Source organism: Catharus ustulatus, chromosome 1, assembly GCF_009819885.2.
Source record: "Catharus ustulatus isolate bCatUst1 chromosome 1, bCatUst1.pri.v2, whole genome shotgun sequence".
Taxonomy (NCBI): Eukaryota; Metazoa; Chordata; class Aves; order Passeriformes; family Turdidae; genus Catharus; species Catharus ustulatus.
The window spans coordinates 160,164,988-160,192,364 of NC_046221.1; the positions used below are offsets into that span (position 1 = coordinate 160,164,988).

Here is a 27,377-nt window from a genome sequence, read left to right on the forward strand (position 1 = left end):
CTCCAAACTAAAACAGCAACTTCTCGTTCTTTGTCCATATATAAGCCGCACCTGATTATAAGCCGCACTTCGGGTTTGGACCAAAATTTTAGTCAAAATGGTGTGGCTTATAATCGTGAAATTACTGTAATTACCCCTAAAGCACCACTGAGGTTCTGAAACAGAAAACAGCACATACAGAACACCATCTGCATAATTCAGTGGTGAGAGCAAACCCACCCTCAAACTGCTGAGGACACCACTGATCCCAGAATTAACCAGCCCACTGCCTTCCAATTCTGCAAAAATCCAGAACTCTGAACTCACCTGTCGTGCTCCTTATCCACCAGATGGTACCTGGCTCTGAAGGCCACCAGGTGTGCATAGTATGCTGGAGCAGGGATGGAGACGGAGCGCGTGCAGCGCACGTACGTGTGGCACAGCTGGTAGGTGAGGATCTGCAGCTCGTCCGACGAGAAGCGATTGTCATCCCAGAGCACATGGTAGTGGGAAGGTCTGCTTGTTCCCTGGAGCCAGATCACACAGCTCATCAGCATCCCCAAACATCTCCTCAACTTCAGCTCTTCAGCTTCCTCAAAAGCCACATGCAGCAGTTCTACACGTTTCAGCTGATTTTTCCTTTAAAAGGCAAACAACCTCCTTCCCAGTTCCCTACCAAACTAATGCCTTCCCCTTTTTTGATAGGACTGTGTTTCTCAAAATTTCACCTCTGAAATCAAATGATCATACTGAAATCAAACCTCAGCTCTGACAAAAAGCCATCAGATAATGCAGCTTTAGTACCAACATTAACAGTTAAAAAGTTACCATGACACAAAAAAATCTTACCTGAATCCCAGCATGACTACACAGGTAGAAGTCGAACTCTGAGGGGTGGGTAATTTTTGTGTCCACTGTGGTACCAGCTGGAATGTTTCCACTTTTTCCAACCTGTGTAAATAGGAAATACAAAGACACTGAGGCACAACAGTACACAACTGCACAACAGTTTTGGTTTTTTTCCTTCCATCAGTATAGCTGGGAAAACAAACACAAGAAAAATATCTATATAAAGTAAAAAGTGAAGAAAGAATGTGTAAAACCAGAATTTTGTTCCAACTGAAAATCTGGAGTGTCTCTACAATGGAGAAAGAAAAAGAGACACACGCTGCAAAATCTTCTTAGAAATTATCTAAAAATATTTATTTTTCTGAATAATGTAAAAAGAAGATCCTGCAACTGATTTGTCAAATCTTTGTTCTTTTCACCTTCCCACTCCAGGACAGGAGTAACTTTTCCTGTTTATACCTGCAAGGGGACAATCCTTCCTTGTCAGACAGACCACCTCTTCCCTCAAAATAAATTCAAAGCAGAATGTCAAAATACTCTTTACTTTCAAACAATTTAACAACTGTAATCACATTTATTAATCTAACAACCACCTTCATGTCAGCTTTGGGAGTTACTAATTATTGCTTTGAAGCCTAGTGGGCTCCAAGTGCTCCCACAGAGAAGCCTGACAACAGGAAAAAGAACATGCAAAGCACAATCTGTGAGCAGAGCTTTGCCATCAGGAACCCTCCATTCTCAGCAGCATCTCCCTTCCTGCACTTGGGGAGTCTGCACACAGAAAGTACCAAAATCAGCTTGGGGAGTGTGATCTCCACCCACAAAGTCCCACAAAGGAACAGCAATTGGTGACTTGGCTGCCTGTTGGACTTTGGGGGTCCCAATCAGAACATACCCGTTCATTTTTATCTGTGCAGAAGAGTCTGGTGTGGTGCCTTTTCTGCACCACTATAAATGTGATGCCAGGCTGATAATCCTTCTCCAGCTTAATGCAAGCCTCCCTGATAGCCAGGAGTTCATGGTGGAGAACCTGAGCCACACAGAGAGAGAGGTGTGATCAACATGAACTGTTGCCATGATACAAATCACTCTTATTTGTCTACAGATTTCTTTTACTTATCCACAGATAATTTATCATGTTCCTTCTTGCACTGTCACTCAAGAGTAATGAAATGTCAAACCTTTCAGAACCAAACCTTAATTTCTTCCCCTGAAGAGGGCAAATTACATCAGCAGTTTCCTGAGCCAGGAGAGAGCTGCTTCCACATTTGTTCAGCTCCAAGCACGAGGCTCTCACTAATAACCTGCATGTCAAAACCTTTTTAACTAGCAAATACAAATGAGCATTTAATTAGGCTGCTGAATAAAACAGACTGATTATTTTTCAGACTAGAACAAGGGATAAGATCCAGAAGTGCTCAGCTGCTCTTTCCCAGCTTTGTGCAGTCCCATGCAGGACTACAGGCATCAATAATAAGGAAAGTGGAACAAACCAAAAAACAATGGTTTGGAGTGTGGGTTAATTATACATGAAAAATTCAGTGAAAGCTGAAAAGAGGATATATCAAAAGTTCATACAAAGATCATTTTATCAATTCAAGTTTAGCAAGTGACCTTTCCTGTTTTTCCCCCTGGATTTCGAGAAGTTGACTCAACTCTGTATCTTTTATTTACATAAATACTGGAAAGAAAAGTGTATATAAATGTCTTCAAAATATATAGAAAAATATTTCATAAAATATGGTACTAGCAAGCAAACAAAATAAATATGACCAAGTATCTGATGAGTTCTATCAGGAATAAAAATGACTAGAAATCCAGTATTTATTAATCCTTGTAAAAAATAAATTTCTTTCTTGCTCAAGTTCTATGGGATACAGTCTGACTAAACAGGAAACACATGTGGAACATAACCTGAGTGCTAAAATTACAATTTTCACCTATAATTCTGTAATGGTAAATATTTTAAAGGGGAAAAGTATTTTCAAAAGCACATGAAAAATATGGAAACACTTCTCCTACCTGCTTGGTTCTTGCAACTCCAACCACATAAAGGCGCAATTCCAAAATTCCATTACTACCACAAAACTACACCACCAGAATTTCATAAAGACAAAAATCACCTGCTGGAACTGCCCCTCAGAAACACCATCCCTGTAGAAGATGATTCGAGTTGGTTTGAATCTGGTGGATTTGTAGAACTGGATCAGCAGCTCCCTGACCATGGCAGCCAAATCCTGGATGATTTCCTGGCGGTGCTGTTGCACCCGCACGGTGGCACAGTAACGGTTGGGATGAGCATCCATGCTTCCCACAACCTGGGGAAAAATGCTTAGCATCAAACCTGAAAGCACTGCAACAAAGGTGTTTCATGAGAGAACTGCACTGTCTTTAACAGAACCTTGCACACTGAGTGGCTGGCCTGGCAAAGATGCATTTGAAATTAAAATGTGCTTGGAAACAGCTCTGGGTTTAGTCCACCTGTGGCAGCACACCCTGCTGAAAGAAAAAGCTTTTTTTAAATCTAAAAGACTCATTTTCCTGCTTGCACCTACAGGCACTTAAAAACTCAAATACAGTTTGGAGCACTGATACCATGAAACCATGAAGTGAGTTCAGACTGCAGCACAGGAGTTTGAACTCTGGGCCACCAAGCCCATTTTTTGGATCCATCAAACTGAAATGGTGATGGACCACAGAAATACCCACACCTTTCATCAAGAGAAGGGATTTTCTGTTAATGAAATATTAACATCCATATCCTGTGAAAGTGGCATGGGGACATAAAAGTAAACAATAAAAACTAAAGAAGTGGGCACATCTCCACCTTGTTTTCCCTAGACATATAAATGTAATTTTTTAAAACAGATACATAACATCACAAAAGATCTTAATTATTAAACAATCCTGAGCAGCCACAACAGGTGTTTGACACTGTATTTAAGAAGTTAATTTTCCTGAGATTACCGAACATTTTGTGTTTTCTGGAAGCTTGAGTCCCCAGAAACCACAGCAGAGCCAGCCCTAGTTTCCCATAAGCAATGAAGCAATTTTAAACATTTCTAAGTGCTGAAGAAGCAGATTTAAAACATGCACCAGCTCATTATCAGGCTGCTGATAAATATCAGCTCCCAGAAAAGCTCCTCTGTGTATCAGCAACTCAGGCATTTTACAAGCTAATACACACATTTAAGTAATTAGCATCAGAGCAAGCTCTCTGAAGTTTCAATAAATTCCTGCAGAAAAATAATTTCTAATGCTATAATTAGGCAATCAGAAGCAATGGACCACAAAAGGATTGAAAGCAATAAAATGGATTAGAGCTGAGCAGCAGGAGGGAGCTGGGGTGGAAGAGCAGAACACAATTTACTCACTGCAGCAATGGAAGGTTTTTTCCCATCCCCAGCTGGTGGGTGAGTTACATCTGCACCAAGGAATATGACAGGCTGCTGGAATACTGGGGGTCTGGCAAAGAGAAGGGCAATTTGTAAAAGCAGCAAGATTTATGCTTAATAAAGCACATTAAAACTCAAATAAACAGCACTCTGTACTCCTGCAGTGAACTCATCAACAACTGGCACTTGAACAGAGTTGGTCACTTATCCTGTGGCAGGAATTAAAAATCCTGATTAAGGTTCTCATGCTAAATACTTAGGCAGATTTTTAAAGCACAGCTAATTATTGCTCTTAATTAAAAATTAGTTTAAAAATATATCTAGTTTTTTCTAACTTGAAGAACTGCATTTTTATCAACTGGACCAAGGAAAGGAGTAAAAGTTGATCCCTTAATAGCAAATGGCATCTGAAAAATCAAAAGACTGTGCACATATGCAGATGCTATGAATAAAAATATTTTTCCAAATAAAAAACAGTCTCGGTAAGGAAGTCCAAAAATAGTAGGTATCAGAGTTATTATTTGCAAAGTAGTTTTTTTTTTTCTTAAAGTGACCTTGAAAGTTTTAAACTTTAGGTTAAGATATTAAACCACTGCACCAAGAGAGAAACACCAAAGCACTACAACACAAGTTTTAAACTTCAACTCTACTCCTTAATAAAACAATTTCAAACACGAAATCTTGTGCCTCTGCAATTTCTTTGTGGGTGTGTGGGGGAATGATTTAATGGTTATGGAGATAAATTTATCTGTTTGCAGATCTTCTTTAAAAGAAATGGGAAGGTAATGTTGGGGATTAGGCTTTTTGTGGTTTTTTTCCTTTTTTTTCTCTCTCAGGGAATTTTCTTCCCATTTGTTACACCTAAGAGATGATGAATGGAGAATGGAAGGTACTTAAGAGACAAAAAGCATAGCTGGGTGTCTTGGAATTCTGTTTTTTGTTGTTTGGGTTTTGTTGCTGTTGTTTGTTTACACACACACACATATATATACACATATATATATATTCTAGTAAAAAACCTGTTATTCTTTTACCCACATCTTTGCCTGAAAGCCCCCAAAGTCACAATAACTTGGAGGGAGGGGGGTCATCTTTTCCATTCCAGGAAGATTCCCACCTTTCCTGGTAAACACCTGTCTCCTAACCCAGCACAGTTTTTGGTGCCCAATGTGGGGCTCAAGGGCATCAACACAAATGGTGAAAACTGAGTAACAGCTCCTGAGTAACCAAATTTTGGGTGTTGAACACAGAAACCTCGTTAGACATCATAGTTTGGTAGGCATATGGTTGTGGCTACATTTTTCCCATTTGTAGCTCCTTATCTAAACATGGATCCTATGACTAAGGTTACTGTAGCTGTTATTCAGTTTGCACAACAGTTCAATCAAGTGAACAATTCCTGGATTTTAAACTTCCTCTGGAATGTGGACACATGGCTGCCCAACTATCACAGACTAAGTTCATGTCTGATGGGGTTTCATTAATAATGTGCCCATTGTGAGAAAGCAATACAGAAGGGAGTTTTTCCCCAATCCTTCACCCATTTCTTTGGGTGTACCCTACCACCTTTCAAAAGGCTCAATTTTTACTCTAGATGTTGGTATCATACAATGGCTGGTGTTGCTGATAGGCCTAATCTATTCAGCATTTAGAGATAAGGTGGGACTGTCCTGGGTAAGCACCCTGACATCAACCCCAGAGGATAAGGATAGTGCCAGGAGCAGGCACAGGGACAGGGAGCACTGCCCCACAGCCTGAGCCTGCCCCACTGCCCATCTCAGAAATGAACCACCCAGGTGGCATGGGGGTATGGGAGGAGACAGGCCAGGTGCTGAGGGAGTATCAGCTGCTCTTCCCCAGCTGGTGGGAAACCCTCTCTGTCCCTGTCTCAAAGAGGGAAAGTCTGATGGTGCAGCTTGAAACCCACAGACATTACAGCCAGGCTCCAGCTGACACAGGTATTGATTGGGTGTTTGAGAGGGAGCCAGGGCCCTTCTTCTCTGGGAGCAGCTTTTAATGAATGTAAGAGAGGATTATTCAGAGACAGAACGCAGAATCACCATCACAGAATGTCCCTGGAAGACTGAGGAAGGGATCCAACAGCTGAGAGACATGGCAGTACCAGAGGTACTTTTTGGGAGGGATGGACAGCACAACAATGACCCCTGACAAGGTCAGGTGCACAGGGCAAATGGAGCCTGGCACATCCAGGACCATCCCAGTACTCCACCTTCATGGCAACACTGAATGTGGAGGACACCTGAGAGACAGTGGGTTCCACAGTCAGCAAACTCAGGAGTTCTGAGAGCACAATCCATGGCCTGATACAGGTTCACATTTCTGCTGTGGTTAACAGTCTCAAAGAGAAGGAGGTTGACCAAAAGAAAAGGCACCACTATTCTAAGTGGTCTCAGTTTTTGAAAACTCAGGGCAAATAGAATATTAAAGATTTTTCATTCTAGGGACAGTTGTGTACTTCAGTGGTCAGATCATTAAAACAATACTTTTATTCTAAATTTCAACAGAAACAAGTATTTCTCTCCTGTCTTTATAACCTAACTTTTACAGGACTATTTATTAGAAGCCAAAAGAGAGTTTGTCTGAAGAATCACTTAAGCTACAGTGCTATGGCTGCAGATAAAAGCTCCCAGTTATCTCAGCATGACTCACATTCTCTCTGCAATACAATAACCTCTCCCCCTTTGAGAGATGAACTTACCTTCCCTGTGGCAGTAGAATGTTATTTACGCCTCCTAATTTGACATTTATTTTTAAGCAGAGGTTGGACAGAGTTTGTGGTGTTGTTCTTTGGACATTTTTCATCTGCACACACTGAGTGGCCATTCCCAGCACCGTGTCACCAACGCGCTTCACCTCCGCTACAGAATGAGAAAAACAAAAAAAAATTGCAAATTGCAAATCAAACAATGGAGGAGACTTGAATTCAGTGCTAATTAATTACACCTGGAGTTCTAGCAAAGTGGTGCTCAAGCTTAAAGGAACAATGAAATCTAAGCCCCAAACCCACCCAGCCTCCAGAACCTCCCCCCTGTTCTGTCTGCTCCACCTAACTGGGTCCTAAATGCAATAATTGAAGGCACTGCTGGCTTATATTAACTAAGAATCTTAAATTAGTTCTTATTTTACAATTGTAGCATTCTATCAACTTTGGCTAATGATGTGGGCAGTGTGGATAATATTAGGATATTGAGCATTTGTTGCATTATTAAACACTGGGATAGTAACACAAACCAAACAGTAAAGTGCTGAGCAATATTCAGCCAAGCAGTTTATCAGTTCTTCACTGCAAGTTTATTTAGCAGACAGTGGTACATAAAAACTCCAAGAAACTCATGAATTCAAAAGGTTAAATCAAATCCTGTTGTTAACAACAAAATTTAGACTTCAAGGCTTTCAGAGACCCACACACTCTTACACTCAGGGAAGAAATTTAGGCTCCAAGACTGGCTCAGAGAAGATGAACCACCCTCTGTGGCAACCAGAGAAGGAAAGAGCAGGGTGGGAAGAAGAGAAACAAGACTGTGGGTATAGGAAATGCAGGGTACGAGAGAGCGTGGGGAGAAAATAAGGAGAGATGATTAGAGGGGGCAGAAATAACTGTAATTAAAGATAATGACAAGGAAAGAAGATGAGAGTAGTACCACATCCTCTCACTGGTTAAGTAGAGAAAAAGAATTCCCTTTTAATGCCAAACAGGAATAGTAAAAATGTCATTTTGCACCCAATTCCTATAGTACAAATTAGAGACAAGCCACTTCCTCTGTAGGCTGAATTCAGGTGGGGGCAAAAAAAGTATTTCCTTAAGGTTCTTTCCTTAATCTCTTTTTATCTTGTAAGAGATAGTACTGAAGTTGAAAAATGCTTTTGTGCTATATTAAAATGGTGAGGGATGGGATAAAACAAATCTGCAGCTACTTGGAACATCTGATCCATCCACATAGCTATGGGAGAAAAACAGTTGCTGCTGCTCCAGCTGGGCAAGATAAGTGAAAAAAGGAGGGAGGCAGGACAGGAAAGCAAGCAGTCTCTGCCTACAGGAGGAGCTGGAAAATGCATGGTTTATATGAAATACATTAAAATCCATGTGTGTATGCCATGCAAAATGCACTGATTGTCACTGTTTCCAAAAAACAGTTTAGTTTGCTGAATTTTCACTTTCTGTGCACCTGTATCCTTCCAACCTGAGTTTAAAAACTGAAATAAGAAAAACAGACAGACATCTCCTTCACTTAACATTTTTTGCCAAAGGGGGATTCTGTGAGTAAGCAGAGATGTTCTAAAAGAGTTTTTGAAGTCATTACTTCTTCAGTTACTTGGAATTTTCAGCACACAAATTTTATTAAGCATATTATAATCCACTGCCTATCAATGTCAATCTCACCAAAGCCCTGTGTTGGATTTCTCAGCTGAAATAAAAAATGCAACCAGTAGGCAGAATGGGGAAATGCAAATTAAAAACATAGAAAACATCCTGAAAATAATTAGTTTTTAATACAGAACATCATGCAGCACAAGAAAAATAGTAAAATTAATTTACAGCCCATTCCCTAACCGGAATTTATAGAATTAAACCAACATTAAACCTCTCTCCTTGGGACAGTTAAAAAAAAAACCACACAAAATTGTGACTGAAATGCACCATTTCTACTCACTGACCATAGACTGGTGTTTTTCCTGGCAAAATGACCACGACAAGCTGCAGCCCAGTGTAAGTGTTCTTGAGGTGTCTGAACATGGGCTCCACGCTGTCAGCTCCCTGGGCGTATTTGCAGAAGCAGGGCTGGCCCTGGATGGGCATTCCAGCATCCCTGGAAATCTTCCTCAGCTGTTCTGTGAAGGACCTGGGGGATGCACATAAATACATTACATTATCAGACAGTAAAAACCCAGCTTGATTTTTGGGATTATTTTTAATGGAACAATCCTGTTAAACTTGCAGAGTTGTGCTGGGGATTTAATCCCAAGTGAATCCTTAATTGACAATGCCAGTGTAGTCACTAAAGGAAAGACAGGAAATATGCTGTATAAATAATACCATTAATAAAAAAAACTAATTTTCAAAGCAAATTCTACCTTAATTCTATGGGAAATACAGGATAAAATACTATTTGCAAAAAGACTGCAACAGTGACAATTTGCCATAGCCTGCTCTAACATAATTCCATCTGTTACCACTACAGAAAGGGCTGGAGTTCTTTCCTTTTTTCTTCAGGATGAAAACAACCAACAGAAATTACCAGCAATTGTCTCAGTGAATTGCTTTAGCATCCATAATAATGCACAATTCCATAGATACCAGAGAAAATCCTGGAGGTGAAGGCAAACCTCCTAGGCTGATTAAAAAAAAAAAGTCACTCTTTGATGGAAATGGTCAGACATAGAGACAACCTAATTTCTTCAGAGGCTTCCACCTGTGAGCCTTTTTAGCTCACTGATAAAAGCCCTTTTTATTAAGTTGGAGTGGGTACCCCCCCACAGTTGTCTAAAACATTGCTCATCTTCACCACAGGGTGCCAGGATGCCACTGACTGAGAGGGTGTGAACATTTAGCTTTTTCCAGACCTGTTGTTAAGTTGCATGAATCATAACAGCTTGTGAGCTTCAGCCCTGCAGCCTGAGGCTCCTTGCAGAGAATGGATATTTCTTCTGGAAAAACAAGCGCTCACTACAGCAGAGCCAGCAGCAGAACATCTCCCCGTCCTTGGGAGTGCTCAAGGCCAGGCTGGATGAGGTTTGGAGCAACCTGGGATAGGGGAAGGAGTCCCTGCCCATGGCAGAGGGGTTGGAACTGATGATCTTTAAAGTCCCTTCCAACCCAAACCCTTCCGCGATTTCAATATTCAAGTCTGAAACAATTCAGGGTTTGAGCATTTAAAAGTCCATCTGGAAGTACAGTGGGTACAAGGAAAGGCTCTCTCTGTTCTCAAGAGGTAAAGCAGGATGATTTTGAAGACTTTTAGAGCATTTGAAGGCACTCACTCTGATAAATCAGCAGCATTCAAGTACCAGCTTGCTCGACAAGATGTAAGAAGAGGCCACAAGATGGAAAGGGATGCAGACATTTTCCTGGCATGAAGCAATGTCCTTTCATGGTAAACACAAACTGATTCTAAGCCATCCAAATAATTTTATTCTGGCCCATTATATTGAAGATTTCTGCCTATTTCTCAAAACTGAGTAACTTGGCTTACACAGCATTTACACTAGAAGCAACATCGTGGAAGGGAAAGTTCTCTGGCAGCCCAGCTCTGGACGTGTGCCTGAAGAGAACAAGTCCCTCCCCTCCTCACACAATGGGCAGTAAAAAGATTAACATGTTTGCTCATCACTTGTTAGGAAAAAATTCCCAAGCTGTTTGGCAAATCATCTGAAGAACAGTGCCATGGCAATGCCACCGGTGTGAGCAATCCCTGCCTTGCATCCACCTCCCAGAGAGCAGCTGAGTCACTGCCAGGACAGCTCCAAGGCTGCACTTGTCCATGCATGAAGGGAGAGCAGCTGCATGTGGAAGGAGGGATCAGACACTGACCTGGGCCTGCACATCTTCCTTGAGGCAATGGCAGATGTCACTGGAACAGTCTTTGAACAATCATGTTCCATCCAAAGATGATGAAACCAAATCTAAAAGTTTCATTCAAACACTTTAAGTAAATAGAACAACCAGTCCTACTCATCTGGCAAATACAGCCATTTGCACATTCCAGAAACTCTGAAGAGGAAAAGGTTTTGGACAAAATATTTCCTTTTAAAGAAATTCTGCATGAATAAATCTACTCCATATAAGCAGGAAAGGAACCCAGGAGAGCACACGTTAGCTGTCACTCTTGAGAAACACTTAGTGATAAACACCCATCATTACATCACTTCAGTTATCTTAAACTCTGTCCTGAGGCCTCACTGGTCAGAAACCTGCCAGAGAGAATAAATGGCTTCTGTTAAGTCTGATTTAGAGGATTTCCTGATGCTGGCATTGAAATCAGACTGGCACAATTCAAAACACAAAGAGACAGAAGATGTATTGCCATATGATAAACAACTCAACCAAAAATATGCACTTAATAAAAGTGAAATCATGACATTTGAATCAATAAATGATAAAATCACCACCTTACACAACACACTTACTTAAGATGAACTTCAGTGCACTGGCGCTGGGGAGCAAAGCAGGCAATTGCCCAAACCTTTATTTCAATTCCAGTGTGAAATTGTTTATTCCTCATGTCCCAGACACCTTGCACTGGTGTAGCAATTGCTTTATTCTGGAAGTGGAAGGCAAAAATTAAAGATTAATGCAAAATTTGATTGATGCTAAACAAAAATTAGCTCTGCTTCTACTTCCCTCCAACTAGCAGTTGATTTATACTCTCAGGTCATTTTCTCCCCTGTACAAACATCCATCCTATTTTAATAATCATTTTATCGCTGCAGCAAGACAGTTTCTTAGCCAGGTGAAAAATAAAGCTCACATTGTTCATTTTTATGGCTGATCATTGCCTTTGGTTGTATTTATTTATACATGAAAAATAAGATTCATGCTTAGTATGGAACATGAATAAGAGCCTGCATTTCTACAATGCTTTACAACTGCTCAGTGAACTTTCCAAAGGAAAGACTTTAAGTACTATGAATATTTTACACATCACTAAGTAGAGGCAAATAATGGTTCAATGTCACACACAACTCCAGAAAAAATATGAACAAGCTGAGAAAGGTCATCAGTTATTCAACTTGGACCTGCCCAACACTTTTATTTCTCCCACCAAGCAGATATTACTGGGATGGATTATCTAGAGGACAAGGGGTGTAATAAAGCAGCTGAAGTAATTTTGGTGATGTTAATTACCTTAATAAATACTGATAGATGCTTTACACAAATTACCATGACATCTTCCTTCTCACCTTGCAGCCACAACTAAAGCTTCTGGCCATTTTTCAGGGCATACACACGAGTTTGATACTGGATTTTGCAAAGAGTTGTGTGTGCTGAAGGCAGTGCCTCCCCCACTATGACTTTCCAACATTCATCTGCCACTAAGTTCCCCCAACCTGCTGGTGGCAGAACACTTCATGAAAGCAGTCCTCTAATCAGGGTCAGCCCTGGGGTACCTTAACCTGCCAGTGAAGGGAGCTTTGAGCTTATTTGCCTGAATCATCTGAAGGATTTTAGGCAGAAAACTCAAGATCCTCTCCCATTGCGGGTCAGGAGGCACCAGCCTGTTGTGCACAGGGACAGAATTATATTCAGCTGGCAATGCATCATCTGAGGAGGCTCATCAAAAGCCTCCACACAAATGAAGTTATCCCAGCTATTAAAGCTTTCATTTTGCAACAAGTCCCAGTATATAACTGATGGAAAACCCTGTTTCTCAAGCTTTTTTAAGAAGGTATCACAGGAGAAAGATTATGTCAGAAAGGCCATCTGAAAAAGCCATTGTAAAATAAAATAAAAATCTGTAGGTAAATATTCCAAACAGGAAGAGATGGCTTTGGGGAAAAACATGTTGATAGAGTTGATACCTCAAAACAGCTACCCTAAACACAGTTACTCCACCCAGAATATTCAAAACCTAACAAAAGTTCAGGAATATTTTAGCATATTTTCAAATATATACAGTGATGATTGAAATGCTCCTTGTTCTTCTCCATACACAGTGTTTTGAACCACTCTTTTCAGGCTGCTTCTTGCAACACACAATGAAAGTGTTTGAGGCAAAAAAAAGGCATTTTTAACCCAGCTTTACTTTCAGAAATAAAACAGCAATTGAGAGAGATGCAAATTGGCCAATACATTTAAGGACTTTTAAGAACCTAAATTAAATTTCTGAACAATACACCCCTGACAGCTCTCTCATTGCACACAACACAATTAATTTAAAATAACCACATTACAGAAGCCATCACAGACTGTGCAGAACCCACTGGACATACCCTGCCTCCATAGAGGATTGAGGGAGGCTGCAGGACTCTGCCTGTCACATCTGTCATTTCATCCTTGACCATTATCCCAAACTCTCGCACGTAGGGGTCGGTGTTAAAACTTGCGCTCCGCATCTGAAACGATAAAAATGTGTAAAACCAAGCTCATAAAAATGCATAAAACCAAGCAGTGCAGAAACACATCAGTCAGTACCTGCTCAGGGTGAGCAAAATGAAGCCCATTCCTACACCTGCCTCACGTGTGACACAACACTCACCAATTTGCTGATCTCCTCCTGCCGGTCCGGGGCTGATCTGGCAGTGGCTCGAATCATAGTGGAAGTTTGATTGTCAGTGAGTTTCTTTATGCATCTTTGTCCTGCCACTATGTTGCACACCTGAAATTTCCCCACAGAAAGAAAATTAAACATAGTACAACTGATTTTTTTTTTAGCTAATATTTTTTTTTCACTGATGCACTACAGAATTTCTAAAATCTGGCTGCTCAGAAAACAGTTTGCCAACATTTGAACCCTTTTTCCCTCTGACCCCCTCCCCAACCCCAAAATACAGAATTCTGACTTTACTTGCCTCCAGAGGAAGGTATGTGTGTTTCTGCTCCTGTCCAACTTGTAAACATGGAAGGTGAGGGTAGCGTAAAACTAATTTATGCCTGTCCTTAAAATACTGAGCTACAGTGCATTCAACTGTTTGTCCATTCTCCTGCTGAAGTGGGAATCTGTTGGAAAGCAAATATGGAAAGCAGCTATTACTTCATGCAAAATGCTTCCCAGTTCCTCAGCACACTTTTTGGCACAAGTTAATCTTACTGAAGGAGGATGAAACAAAGCCCAAATGATAAAATATCAGACTCAGATACTGATCAGTTATCTTCTTGTAAAAAGCTGGTATCACTTTTGTTCCTTATATTATTTCCTTAAAAATGGAAACCACTGTCTCCATATTCAAGTTATCTGCAAATCTCTCATTGGTAGTTAAAAGAAATGTTTTTTTCCAGAGGAAAAAGAGATTGCAAATAAGCAACATCAGGAGGCTGATCCCAAGTGGAACTACTTTTTTATTTCAGTTGTGGGAAACATTAGGCTACAAATAGGACACCCTGTCCCTGTCCTTCCAATTTTAAAGAAATCCATAAATGACAGAAAAAAGCACCCCACACAACAAAAAAATCCCTCCCAAATCTAAAACAGCACAATTGGTTCAAATGCCATGATACTCATTATAGTATAAAAATAGAACAAAAAGAACAGCAAAATTGGGAAAAGACTTTGAGGTATATTTAAGGATATTAACCAAAGATAACATCATTTTTCAAGGTAACTATTCCCACCTCAATAAGGCAGGTAAGATATTTTTCTACCCTGAGATCAATGCTTAAAAAGCAGAAAAATACTTTACGTTTGGTGACTTGCTGGTCGTCTGGTGACATTGCACACTCTGTACTTCCTTTTCATTTGACCACAGTGTGTTATCTCCACCTTCAGACCTAAAAAATGGACAGCACAAATTATCATTTCTCCAAAATCAAGGTGTCAGCTCTAAACTGCTGCATGAGACCAATTAAACAGTGTAATAAAACCATTCTATTTAGCCCCAAAGGGTTGCCCAGACAGAACTCAAAAAGCAATTTACAGTCTTAAAAGTCAAAGTTCCTGAGCTTCAACCAAAGTTAAACACAGAATTTCAGAGACAAGATGAAAACTCAAAGCCCCCAGAGCTTACAGATGATGCTGAGCACATTCTGCAAATTCCAGTTCTGTACCTCTAAGGGAGCCCAGGATGGGGAAAGGACAAAAAGGGCACACAAGCTCCTTGAAACAAAACCCCTTGTTTATATTCTCTGTCTAAACATACAGGGTCTGTAAGACCTCCAACTCTTGCAGCCCAACCTGGGTAAATGAACTGGGTGTGTGGGTGGAGGGGAATCCCCAAACAGCCTCTCTAGGAGACCATGGGAACAAGGTCACAGTGAAGTGATTTGGTGCCTGATTGTCCTTTCAAAACATTCACAACCAATGCCAACTCAGGATTTATTGATACTTCCCTTGCTAACTTCTAGTTGGGCAAAGATAATTTTGTTAATGTTTTTTGGAAGGTGAAGGATGGATTTATGGATTTATTCTTTCTGAAGTTGCTCAATTTCTGCCAAGAATATCAGGAAGGGAGAATCTCCATTTTGCAGAAGCCTTCAGTGAACAAAAACAGTAAGATTTCTTCCTCCTGTTCTCTTTGATTCAGTCACTACACACTAGAGTATTTACATACTACACTGTACACTAGGTATTTAGTTATTTACTTCAAGGAGAATATATGCAGGACAGATGCCCAAGTATGCTAAATTATTAGTAGAATCTGAAATACGAAAAACCTGACATGAATAATTGGAAAAATTTAAGAATGGGTAATCAAAAAAACATGAACTCCCAGTCCTTGTAAACATTTATAAAATCATCAGATTAGGAGCTGGAATATTTTTGTATGAAACTGGGATTGGTACTACTGAAAGCTTTCAAAAGCAAAAAATACAAAATTTTGGTCTCCCAATAAGGTAAAATATCGTTGTAGAAAATATTTAAATATTTAATATTTAAGTGGTAACTTATCAGACAATAAAGCAGCTGCATATAATTTCTTAATTACCTTTTATTTCTTTGGTAAACTTTACCCTTTGGGAATCTGTCAGAGGTTTTTGTTGTTCTTCAATACTTTTGAAGTCCAGAACTTCACAAACAAACTCAATAACTGGCTGTGCTTTGTAAAATGCAGTTGCAGACACTGCAGACAAAAACATTAATGGTGTGTTACAACAACACAGAGGAAATTCTTAGGAAATCCAACAAATGGAACTAAGTTTTTGCCTTTTCATTAAGGAGCAAGAAGAAACAAGAAAATACTTCCTAGTACCTACCATCAATATTTAACATCATTTTCCATAATGAAGGTCTGACTGACTGATGGAAGCCAAACCAAACTTCTCTGCCACCACCCAAAGGATTTGAGCACCCTTCTGAAGCTGTAAAGAAAGATCTCCCCACAGGAGTATACCTGCAAGAAAGCAAATAAATTCCCATGAGAAAAGTAAAGCAAAAATTACAATAAAGCCATAACTAATGCAAATTTCTTTTCATAAAATGTCAGTGTTTAAAATTACCAATAACCTGAGATTCCTGTCAAGACTCAGGTTACACCTCTCAAAACCCAGCTTGTTACAGTAAGAAACTGGCTACTGCTCGAGTTTATATTTATCTTCTGTATGTTCCTTAATATATCTACTAATTCCAACAAAAAAGCATTAATAATTTGTTATTTTTAGTCTATTAAAACTTCAGTTGTGCATCCATAAGAAAAGAATTAAAAGTCTCTGCTATTAAAACATCAATGTAACAACCTCTCCCCATAATCTGAATGACAGACATTATGTGAGGGTAAATAAGTGACCTAAATAAAATATTCTGATCCATCTTTCATCTTGATAATTAAGTACTGCAAACTTAATAGCAAACAAATAATATCCAGAGCCAGTATGTTTCTCTGAACAAAGATATCTGACATTCTGGGCTGTTTTCTGCGCCGATTAACTTTTTTTCTTTAATCCTAAATTTGAGGATAAAGTTGCCATACTATAAGGTTATTTAAAGTCATTTACATATATTTAACTCATTACCTGTTTTGATATGGAAAAGTTCAGCCCTACCACAAGTGTAATTTTTACTTTCTAATTGAATCTAATTTGCACAGTGGTCTTAAGTGAGTTGTGTCAAGGCAGCAGAATTAAGCCCAGTATCTCTTGGGTGTGACTGAAAATGTTGTAGGTCCCACTTGAAAAACAAACAAATAATTTTCAAGTTTTTCTTTCCTATCAAAACAGCTGCACAGGGTGACATTAACATCCCCCAAGCCCTGCAGCCTTTATACAAAATTGCCAATAAATATCTGTCCAAAGACACACAGGGTAAGAAGCTGTTTTAAATCCACCCTTCCACCTCCAAGCACTTCCCACCTGGGGAGAGCCTCCTTCTCCAAGGCTACAGAGGGGAGAGGGAGATGGCAGAGTCCCCCTGCGCTGAGAGCACACAGCCATGGGGCCAGACTGGGACTCTGGGAAGGGCTCTGTGTCCAGGCTGGAGGCTCTGGATTCCACCAGGAGCAGGAAAGCACCGATGGCCTCTGCCCTGAGCCACTGCCACACAGCCACAGCTGTGGCTAGGCTATGGGAGCACAGACTGCCCAAAGAGCCAACAAAGCACCCAAGTCACACCTGAAGCACCTCAAGGGCTTCCCCTCACCTCATGGAAGGCAAGTGCCTCATCACCACATCCAGGGCCTGGATGGTCTCAAACGGGACACTCGGCAGCCGGCCAGAGAGAGCATCGTGCAAAGCCTGCAAGCTCACACAGGACATCCACTTTATGGCCACCTTAAATATCCTGTCCTTTCCTTCTCCTGGCAGGGTGACCTCCAGCTCCACCTGCAACAATGCCAAACAACAAACCAAGATGATTCTTTCCATTGAAAGGGGGGAAATCAGGAGGGACAATGGATTCCTCTGAACGGATTCCAGGAAGGAGGGGAGGAGACAAAAAGCAAGGATGAAGCAACAGCACGCAACAGGTACAGGCTCTTTCTACAGCTCCATCTTCCCAAAGGGGTATTTCAGAAACCTGGAGTGCCTCCCAGCTGGCACCTATCTCCTCTGTGAGGCAACACTGGAATTTGGAGGTGCTTGTATCAACAGGGAGGTCTCAGCAAAGATCCCATAACCTGATTTCAGATCCCGAACACGCCCCAGTGCTCACTGCTCCTGTCAGCTCCTGCATGCCTAAAGCAAAGCATGGGGTGTCACCTGCCAAGATTCATGAATTCCTGGTATTTGCTCTCGAGAGCACCAGATTGCTTTACATATATTGCTGCAGATACAGTTCAAACAAGAGAAGAGAAAATTAATCTCCAATCACCCAAACAAAACAAAAAAACCCACAAAAACCATCAAGCCAAAACTCTTACTTTTAAAGTTAGAAAAGAAAGAATAAACTACAACCCCCAAGTACCAGTGATGGTATCAGGCAGGAAACTGGCACTTCTTTGCTGTGCTATGCCCTACTTTGAAATTTTTGTCTAAAAACCAGCAAACTACACTGTGGTAAATTATTTCAGCCAATTACTGTAATTACTTGTAATGCTGATTTCTCCTCTTTCTTAAAACAAAGGAAGTCTGAGCACCAAAGTTTTTAAGCCGACTAAAATTAAGGATTGTCTGAAATGATCAGGAGGTCTGGGAGTGACTACAAGAAATAACAAGATCAGAGTATTCTTTGTGCTGGATACAAACAAAAATGCTGCATTTCACCCTGCTAGGGAGCTTGCAATTTAAATATAGAAGGCATCCACTTAACAGGCAAACTGTAATTAGCAAAAATAATAGGTGGCTATCAGCAAACTAATATTTGCCAGCATCTGGTCTCCTGCAACAATTTGCTTCTTTGGTCCAAAATTAGGAAGGAAATATAAAACACAAATAAGAAGCCCTTCCATGTGCCCCCAAAAAATGAGTTGACCATCTACAGCAGGCACACAAAATTAAGATTACAGCTGAATCTCTTCTCCAGCACAAACATCATTCCCCAGGGAGACTCGAGCAGAGGAAGGAGCTGCACAGCAGTGGGAGAGCAATGAGAACTGAGTCTGATCCTGGGGTCCCTGCTGTGAGCCTGGCCAGGTCAGCCCTGCTGTGTGCAAAGAAAGGGACAGGTCTTCAGCTCACACAGGCTGGAAGCTTTCTGTGAAGTCTCTTTTCCACCACATCATCAAAAAGTCCTCAACTTGCCTCTCATTTACAGCAGAAGGAAGATGTCTGTCACACCTGACCTGCATTTTCCTTTAAACCTCTCCTACAAATCAAGTTTCATCATTCCTGCTTGAGCAACCTGGTCTAGTGGAAGGTGTCCCAGCCCATGGCAGGGGCTTGGAACAGGATGGCCTTGAAGGTCCCTTCCCACCTCAACCACTCTACACTTATTCCCAATACTGGTACTACACAACTCATCTGATTATTAAACACTTTGGTGCCCTTAATTAAAAAAAAATTACTTTTTTCCTCTCCTGGTATCAATTTACAAAACTCCTTCACCGTGATGGAATGGGAGATGAGGAGGAACCTGTGCTGCAGAACCCTTGTCCCTGGTGGAAATAAAAGGCCTGGGATTAAATAATTTCTATTTCAGGTGCCCAACTGCAAATACCAGTAAAAGTCAGCAGAGCTGTGACTGATGAATTTGGCCCAGTTTTTGCTTCTGGGTCTAACTCCAGATGAGTTGAATTAGGAGTCACTGCTAAAATAAGCAAGGTAACTTTCCATCCCACATCCAAAAGTTCACATATACTTTTAGGCACTGCTAATCAGATTTTTTTCCTTTCTAAGTAATATTTTATTTATCCCACTCTGTAGTTTTGAGGACAAATGAACACACTCATATTTGGCAAAGTAAGCAAAATATGAAAAGAATTAGGACAAAGTAGTTTTAGATGGAAATTCTACTATGTCCTTTACTATTAGGGATAAAGCCTAAAGCAAAATGTAAGATTTGTTTTATTCTCCATCCCCCAATAAAAAAAAAGTTTACAATGTCAGGATGCTACCTGGTCAACCCACTGCTAAACTGCAACAGAGTTGAAAATTCTGCAACTAAGGGAGCTAAATGAAAAGGATTTTACTGTCAGGATGAGAAAAATTATTAAGCCTGTAGAAAAATTTCAAAGCTATTCTTAAAAAGCACAGGTCTTGAAGCTGATGTAGTCTGAATGACACACACAAATCAGCCTTACCAATGTTTAAAAAAAAAATTAAACCTGACCATGTGTTTCTGAGGAATTCTTAGTATTTCTTCTTCTCCATAAAATAAATGCAACATCACATGATTATTTTATCATGCTCTGAGCATACAATGTACCTTTTCTCTATTAATCCAAGAGCTTTTCCTTCCCAGGGACTCAGAGGAAAACAGATTAACGACAAACTATGGATGTAGGAAAGAGCTCTGCTTCTGTCATGTGCAGAGTCTTTAGCAGTACTTCAGAAAGACAAAGTCAGAGGAGCAAATTTGTGGCCACAGACAGGATTTACATTTTCCTTCTAGAAAAGGGAATAGCAGCAAGATTTTTGTATCCAGCTGCTGCTCTGTTCATTCATAATTACTATTTTTCTAATAAAAGACTAATGAAGATGCAAGTTAAAATACGTAAGTTGCTCTTGAATCTTGCTAGGTGAGAAAACTTCCAAGTTCAGGTAAAATTAAATTCCACCTTTTAACCATAGAAGGATATTCTAGGGAAAAACACAAGTAAAGCAGGAATTGAATACAAAGCTGCTGTTAGAGGTGACTTGGGTTTGCTGTGTAGAACCTACATTGAAAGAGAAGACTTTTAATGTTTCTACCTTGACAGTGTCCTAAACACTTCTTCCTTCTCAACAAGTACAAGTAAAAACTAAGAAAATATCATGTTAATGTTTACATATTCCATATTTGTTCTAAAAGGTCAAAAAAATGAAGAAATTAAAGAGTAAAAACAAGGTACACTACGGAAGGAATGAAAACAGATTTGATAACCACAAAAGCCAAGCAGAAAAATATTTATATAGAGGAAAAAGTTATAAAAGAAGCAGAGCTGACAGCAAGGACCAAAAAAAAAAAAAAAGCCCAGAAAAACCACTACACTACCAACAAGAGATGAGGACAGAGTGCATTAATTAACCTAAAAGAGCAACAGGAGGGGAAAAACCTTGACAATTTGGTGTCAGCCCTCTGTTTAGCATCAGTTTTTCCACTACCAATGCATACTTCAAGTCAATTAAGATCTTCCACATAGATTAATCATTGTAGGTTCGTGAATCTTTTCAATATGATCCTAAATGTAATCAGATGTGCAGTAAACTTGCTACATTTGTTATGTACAGCACAGTCAAAGAAAAAAAAAAACACCAAAGAAACCTTAATCTAATTATGCTGGAGGAAAGTCCTAATACCTACAAGCTTTATAGTGGTTTAAATCATGCTTAAACCAATTTGGTACCATGTAAAAATTTCCTTCATTAAGCTAAATTTCCCTCCCATCTGATTTAAAACAGCTAAAGATTTATCTCTATTAGCTCTTTCCTCCAGGGTAATGTTAATATATGTAGAGCAGAACAAGGGACAAAGCCCTATAACCATGGGAAACAGGAAAAATAGGAGTTTATTGAGGTGAGCCTAAATGTGAGCCACAGATGAAACCACCTGAAACTACTCTGTGCTGAACATCACCACAAACTCTCCTCAGTGACCACCCACTCCAAATGCTGACTGCTCTGGCAAGATGGGGAATGGATGAGATGATTTCTTGGGTGAGATGCTCCTTCTGTGCCTGCTGACAAAACAGGACTCCATTCCTGGTGCTTTGGATTTTAAAGCCCACACACAGAGAAATATACACAGTAAAACTCAAGTCCAGGGACAGTGTGGCAGCAGGAAATGCTCTTGATGCCCCAATTCCTTTGTGTCCATGCAAATGAACAGAGTAACCACAGCTAGGAAAAAGCTGATTTGGAAAATTTTGTTAACTCAGTCCCACTCAAAATGATTATCAGAACAAGGAGGGTCAACTTGCATCTCAAAGTGTCATTAAGATCTGAGGATTAATTTGATCCCTGTTTATCATGTAGAGATAAACCATTTTTTATTTATCTTTACTTATTAAATGCAGTACTTCATACTTGTCATAAGGTATACTGTCATTCATCCATAATTTGTAAAGTATTATAAAGCAATTCTGCATACATGCAGAGCTGTTCAAACGCCTAAGAGACTCTCAGCAAGTTTCCTTCCACCTTTGGCAAATACTTTGCAGTCTTGTGTGTCAAACCTGTAGGAACTGGAATACTGTATAAGAAAGCAAGGGGAAAAAAACCACTAAGATTTGTAATGATTCCTTTATAGTTTTCCCAGATGTTACCTTATCAGTTAATGAAAGGTAATTAACATCACAGTAGAGACTGACCTTTACTGCATGGCATTCACTTCAACAGATTGGGAGGAAATAAAAATTACATGTGTGAGATTAAGAACTTGATTCAGGTAGAACTATTAACTACATCAAGCACAGGCATCCAATGTGAGACAGCAAACAACAGCCTGAACTATTCTACAGCTGCTGAATTTCACAGGGCCTGAGTGGTTCCCAGTTTCCACATTTCTCTGTATTTCTCTTCCCCATTTCTGTTTTACTTTTGTCTACTTAAGTTGTAATCAGCTCTTAGGAGACAGAACAGTCTTCCCCTGTAACTGTGCACCCCCAGCAGAAGGGGACTACTGCAGCACTAACAAGAATGACTGTGCCCTCCCTCAGGGACTCACCTGAACAAAAAAAAAAGGCACAGAAAATTCTATCTGGTATTAGATCACAGATGCACAGGCTACATTATTTTCTAGGGCTTGTGTTAGCATGTTCCAACAGGGTCCCTTCCACTCCAGCAGTCAATGGGCACAGGAGCAGCCACAAGCAGAGCCCAAAGAGGTCACCGCCCCAGCGGGAGCTGGCAAGCACAACCCCAGTCCTCTCCAGCTGCCCCGGGGCAAAGATTGCAGGTCTTAACCTGTGCACAGTAAATTAATTTGGCTCTCAGTCACAAAGGATTAGGGAGGAGAGGATCCAACACGGGCAACAGGGAGATGGAGGAGCTTCTTTCAGCTACTGATAGTGAGAATAAGCTTCAAGTGGGCTCTGATGAGATTAGTGAGGTGACACAACAGCTTCTTGCTGCCCAGAGAAGTATTTTCCTGCTCTCTCCCACACTCAACTGTGCTCTCACTTTCTCCCTAGTGCCAGTCTGGAGATTGTCTGCTGTCTGGGGCAGCTGATCCAGCTCCCTAAAGTAGCAGAAACCACACCATTGGGAAGAAAGAGAGGGAGGAATGAAGGGATAAGGAACAGGGAGTGACCACTGGGATAGCAACTTGTGTCCTGGCAAAGCACACCCTGAGCAGAGTGGCAACAATAGAGACATCTATTCCAGAAACAGAAAATCAGTTTCTATTAGTCATTAGAAATATTCTGCAAATACCATGTTAAAATCTTTAGAAATTTTTCTATTCAAAACTTACTTTATCTCTCCCAATGGGAAGGGGCATAGCTGTATAAAGGTTTTTTCTTCCATCAAACACTGGTTTGCGATCCCCAAAAATCTGGGTTTTAAAGTGCTGAACCATATGCTCCACTATTTCTCTGAAAATGCAAAAAGATTAAGTTAATACAACTTTTTACTTCAAATGTTAAGTAGCAGACAAGTACTAACACTAATATTTACCAACAGAGGCATTAGATAAATGAGTTATCCACTCCTGCCTACTAAAGGCAAGATTTGTTTGACTGATCTGAACTGAAAGCAACGTTGTCACAGACTAAACTGTTTTCTCGAAACTGCTATTTTTAGGGGTTTTTTTTCAGATTTAAACTTTCCTTCCTCTTCTGTGACCTGGTGGAAGTGGTGAAGTGAAAGCTCACGCTCTCTCAAGCTCAAAACAAGAGGTGCATGGCAGATCCTGGGGTTTCAGCTCCCCTGTCCTACAGCCCTTTCTGAAGAGGACCCTGCACCAAAAGCTCAGCAGCCTGAGAAGCTTTCAAAAACATCAATATCCCAGCTTACAGCCCCAATGTGTTTTTTCATACACACAACAAAACTGGGATCCATGCAACAAAACTAAGTATGTGCATTCACTGGAGCTGTGAATATTAGAAGTACACATTCATTTAAGACTAGCTGGAATTAGGTTCCATTTTTATATGAATGGGGAAACAAACCACTGACATAGCTCTTGTAAAACCAGTGTTTACACACTGGCCATCCAAAGCAGTCAGTGAGAGGTCACCTGGAATAATAACACTCTCTGATGCCAAAAATCTTTTAGTCCCAATGTCCCAGAGAGGCATCCTTAAGTCTACCTGTAATATTCAAAATCCAGCAGCAGGCTGCAATCTTAACACACAGTCAGGGGCAAAAGGGCATTAAGAGGTTAAAATGACACAGAAAGGAAACCACTGCTCCCCAGCACTGCTGACAACCACCAGCTCACAGATGCTGCAGGGAACTGTTCATGCACCCTGACTTGGCAAGGTAATTAACCCAGCACTCAGGTAGGTATTACAGTGCTGCAAAATCTGAGAGGAAACTGAACTCATTCAAGAAAAGAATTAAGACTGTTCTAAACTGGCAATTTCTCTGCTGTGTCCCAGGGTTTATCTTAAAATAAGATGTGGCCACTGAAAGAAATGTGACCTCCTGCAAAGCATGAATTAAACCTGACCCAGTATTATCTGCCTCAGGTCTGCATGGTCTGACTGAACACATATGGCACTGTGAGGGTGGAAGGAGGTATTTTTCAACCTTGAGTTAAGTTTGAGCATGGAAACCCCACTCTCTTCCTGAGCAAGTTCTTCCGATTGTAAACTGCTTAATATTAAAAAATGAACACTTCCACTTCATATTTTCAAGTTTCAAAACACATCCACAATTAGCAGTGGTACTTCTCAGCTGTGGGTGGAGATATTTTAATGAAAAATAAGTTATTTTCTCCATGCAGAGCTAAAAGAAGAGCTATTCACCACTCCACTAACTTCAGCCCTTTGAGACAACTGTTCTACCAAGTTCATGCCAAGAACCCTGGGCTGGAACTGCAGGCAGAGTTCCCCTTGCATAAAGCCTCAAAAATTAAACTGGGAGAGCACCCACAGTGCAGAACCAAATTCACTCTGCCTGTCCAAACAGACTGGCCTTTCTGCCACACGTACAGAAGTGTAGCCAGACTGTATTAATTCAGAAGCACATTGTCCCAGCTGCTTGTTTTCCAGTCCTGCTCCAGCTCATGTCTGTGTGGAACTTGCATGAACAGTAGATACACCCTGTAGTGAGGTCTGCAGGGTCACAGTACAAGCTGGAGTAAAACTGAGAACAAAGCTGATACAGATGAGGGAGTAGAGTAAAAAATAAAATCTCCCTCTCACCTTTCTAGAGGTTATATTATATAAAGCAATGATAAATACTTACTATTTACTATATAGATGTGAATTATATAAACAAAATACTAGAAAGCTGTAAGCCAGCAGGAAAAAAACATCATTCAGAATTGGATTACATATGCATCCTGCATAATACTGTAGATAAATATATATATGTATTTATTGCAGACACAGAAATACAGGTGTAGACATAGGACCAAAAGGTCACAGCTCACAAAAACCCACGTGCAGGTGAGTACAGGAACATCTACAAAATAGAGCAGTAAGCACTCAAAAGAATCAAAACAGATTTCAGTATGTGAATCCAATTTGTACTCTTATTGCACTGAGAAACATCCACCACACCACTGCTGAATGCATCTATGGTATTTCTGTTTATTGCAAAAGGCATTTCATCTGTGCAGACCTGCACCTGCTGCCATCACCACAAAAGGAGTCACTACCTGACCAAGCAGAGCAGGTCATTAGCTGGCACTGGAGGAAGAACTTGCTACTGAACAGAATCTGCCTTTCCACTGCTTTAGGTTTTGTGGCAAGCACCCCACACTGGACTGTGAGGGAGGTGCTCACACAGGAAACACACACGAGCTGTGCAGCACTTGGCTCCAAGAGGAGCTGCAGAGGCAATCTGGATCAGCCAGCACAGCTGGAGGGGTGGTAGGGATAGCAGTTCAGGAAAGCAAAGCTCTCACAGCTCCCCCTATTAAAAAAATGACTGCTCCAAGTGTTTTGCTCCAATGCAGGAAGAGCATCTCGGTGAAATCAGCAGAGAGTTCAGCTTCATACACTTAACAACAGTGCTTGCTTTTAAAATTAACCTCAGCTACTGACCAGCTGAAAAATTAAACTTATAATAGACCACCACAGAAAGAAAAAAAAACAAACCAGGGCAGCAAAGCACAGTGAAGGTGCTTTGTGAAAACACTATCATTACCAACTCCTCAGTGTAACAACAGAGAATGCCCTCAGGTTTAACTCGCATTAGGAAAACCGTGGCTTTCGGGTGGCTTTTTTGACTTCACACTGTTTATTTTCATGACTGCATATTCCACCCATGTGACCTTTTTTAACAAGGAAAGGCTTTGCTCTCGAATATATAAACAGGCCATTCCAATTGTCTACAGTCAAGGTGTAGTTATGATGATGACACTTGTGGTTTCCAGTTGGTGCCAAGTCTCATTCTCAAGTTTCACTTCTGGCAACGCCGCTCCTTTTTCAAGTCAATGAAGTTGCACACTCTAACAGGGCACAGATGCCAAATGCAAGACCTGGCTGCTTCTTTCCCTGGACAGCTGCTCCGTGTTTTCACCTTGCTATCTGTTTCAGGAGCATAGTTTTCCCTTATATAGAATCTACTGATGAAGGATAATTTCTTACCTGCTTTTAGTAACTCCTTAATCCTCTCTCACAAACAAACGGGTTCTGCCCTCTCTGGTGAGTAGGGAAAGGTGGGAAAACAAGCTGGGAACACCAGCTCCCTGCTGAAGGCCTTCAGCTAATTACACTCCAATCTTTAACCAGGTAATAATACATCATTTTTATCAAGTTGGCTTACACCCAGCTTCAATAGAGCTAATACAGCTTTTCCATCTGCCACCAGTGGCTTCAATCAGCAGCATCTTAAGATTCTGACAAAATCAATCCAAGACTTAGAGGGGAGGGAAAAAAAGGGATATGCATATCCTGTTAATGGAAGTGATCAGTACAATCACTGATTAAAGCCAGACACATCTTTCCAGACATCAGTGAGGGCACCTGGCTCCAGCTTTCTCAAAGAAAAACAAGACTGCAAATCAACTGAGGAAAGGCAAAGTGCAGTGTTACCTGTTAACTCTTCTAGGACATTTTTCTGGCTTTATATCCAACTCATAATGGTAGATATCTATTTTAGGAATGTCCATTTCAAAGAAGTTGGCCTGCAGTTTGATTGTTCTCCCAGAAGTGCCAAAATCCGGCCGAGGAGGAGGTTTAAAGGCATATCCCTGTATTGGTGGTGGCAATGGGGGAGGAGGTGTGAGCACTGCAAAAGAGAAAAGGCATCACTTAACCATCAGCTGTCCCAAACTGACATTTCAGCAAATTTACAGGTTATTGGACCAGTGAAGCCCAGCACATTTAAACCATTACTCCTGTTAACCAACTTAAAAAATG

General features: G+C 40.6%; 1 protein-coding gene across 1 annotated transcript in view; it reads right to left on the reverse strand.

The window, feature by feature from the left end:
* Positions 1 to 27,377, reverse strand: part of AGO2 (argonaute RISC catalytic component 2) — a 53,556-nt gene that overhangs the window by 9,780 nt on the left and 16,399 nt on the right. The window contains exons 2-18 of the mRNA XM_033063606.1: positions 27,051 to 27,246; positions 23,315 to 23,435; positions 17,468 to 17,649; positions 16,090 to 16,226; positions 15,822 to 15,956; positions 14,580 to 14,667; positions 13,752 to 13,899; positions 13,439 to 13,558; positions 13,173 to 13,295; positions 11,370 to 11,503; positions 8,901 to 9,085; positions 6,943 to 7,102; positions 4,203 to 4,293; positions 2,952 to 3,146; positions 1,724 to 1,858; positions 829 to 930; positions 307 to 506 (exon numbers count right to left, since the gene is read on the reverse strand). Coding sequence (XP_032919497.1) covers positions 307 to 506; positions 829 to 930; positions 1,724 to 1,858; positions 2,952 to 3,146; positions 4,203 to 4,293; positions 6,943 to 7,102; positions 8,901 to 9,085; positions 11,370 to 11,503; positions 13,173 to 13,295; positions 13,439 to 13,558; positions 13,752 to 13,899; positions 14,580 to 14,667; positions 15,822 to 15,956; positions 16,090 to 16,226; positions 17,468 to 17,649; positions 23,315 to 23,435; positions 27,051 to 27,246 — 2,452 coding nt within the window. The remainder of the gene's footprint in view (positions 1 to 306; positions 507 to 828; positions 931 to 1,723; positions 1,859 to 2,951; positions 3,147 to 4,202; positions 4,294 to 6,942; positions 7,103 to 8,900; positions 9,086 to 11,369; positions 11,504 to 13,172; positions 13,296 to 13,438; positions 13,559 to 13,751; positions 13,900 to 14,579; positions 14,668 to 15,821; positions 15,957 to 16,089; positions 16,227 to 17,467; positions 17,650 to 23,314; positions 23,436 to 27,050; positions 27,247 to 27,377) is intronic.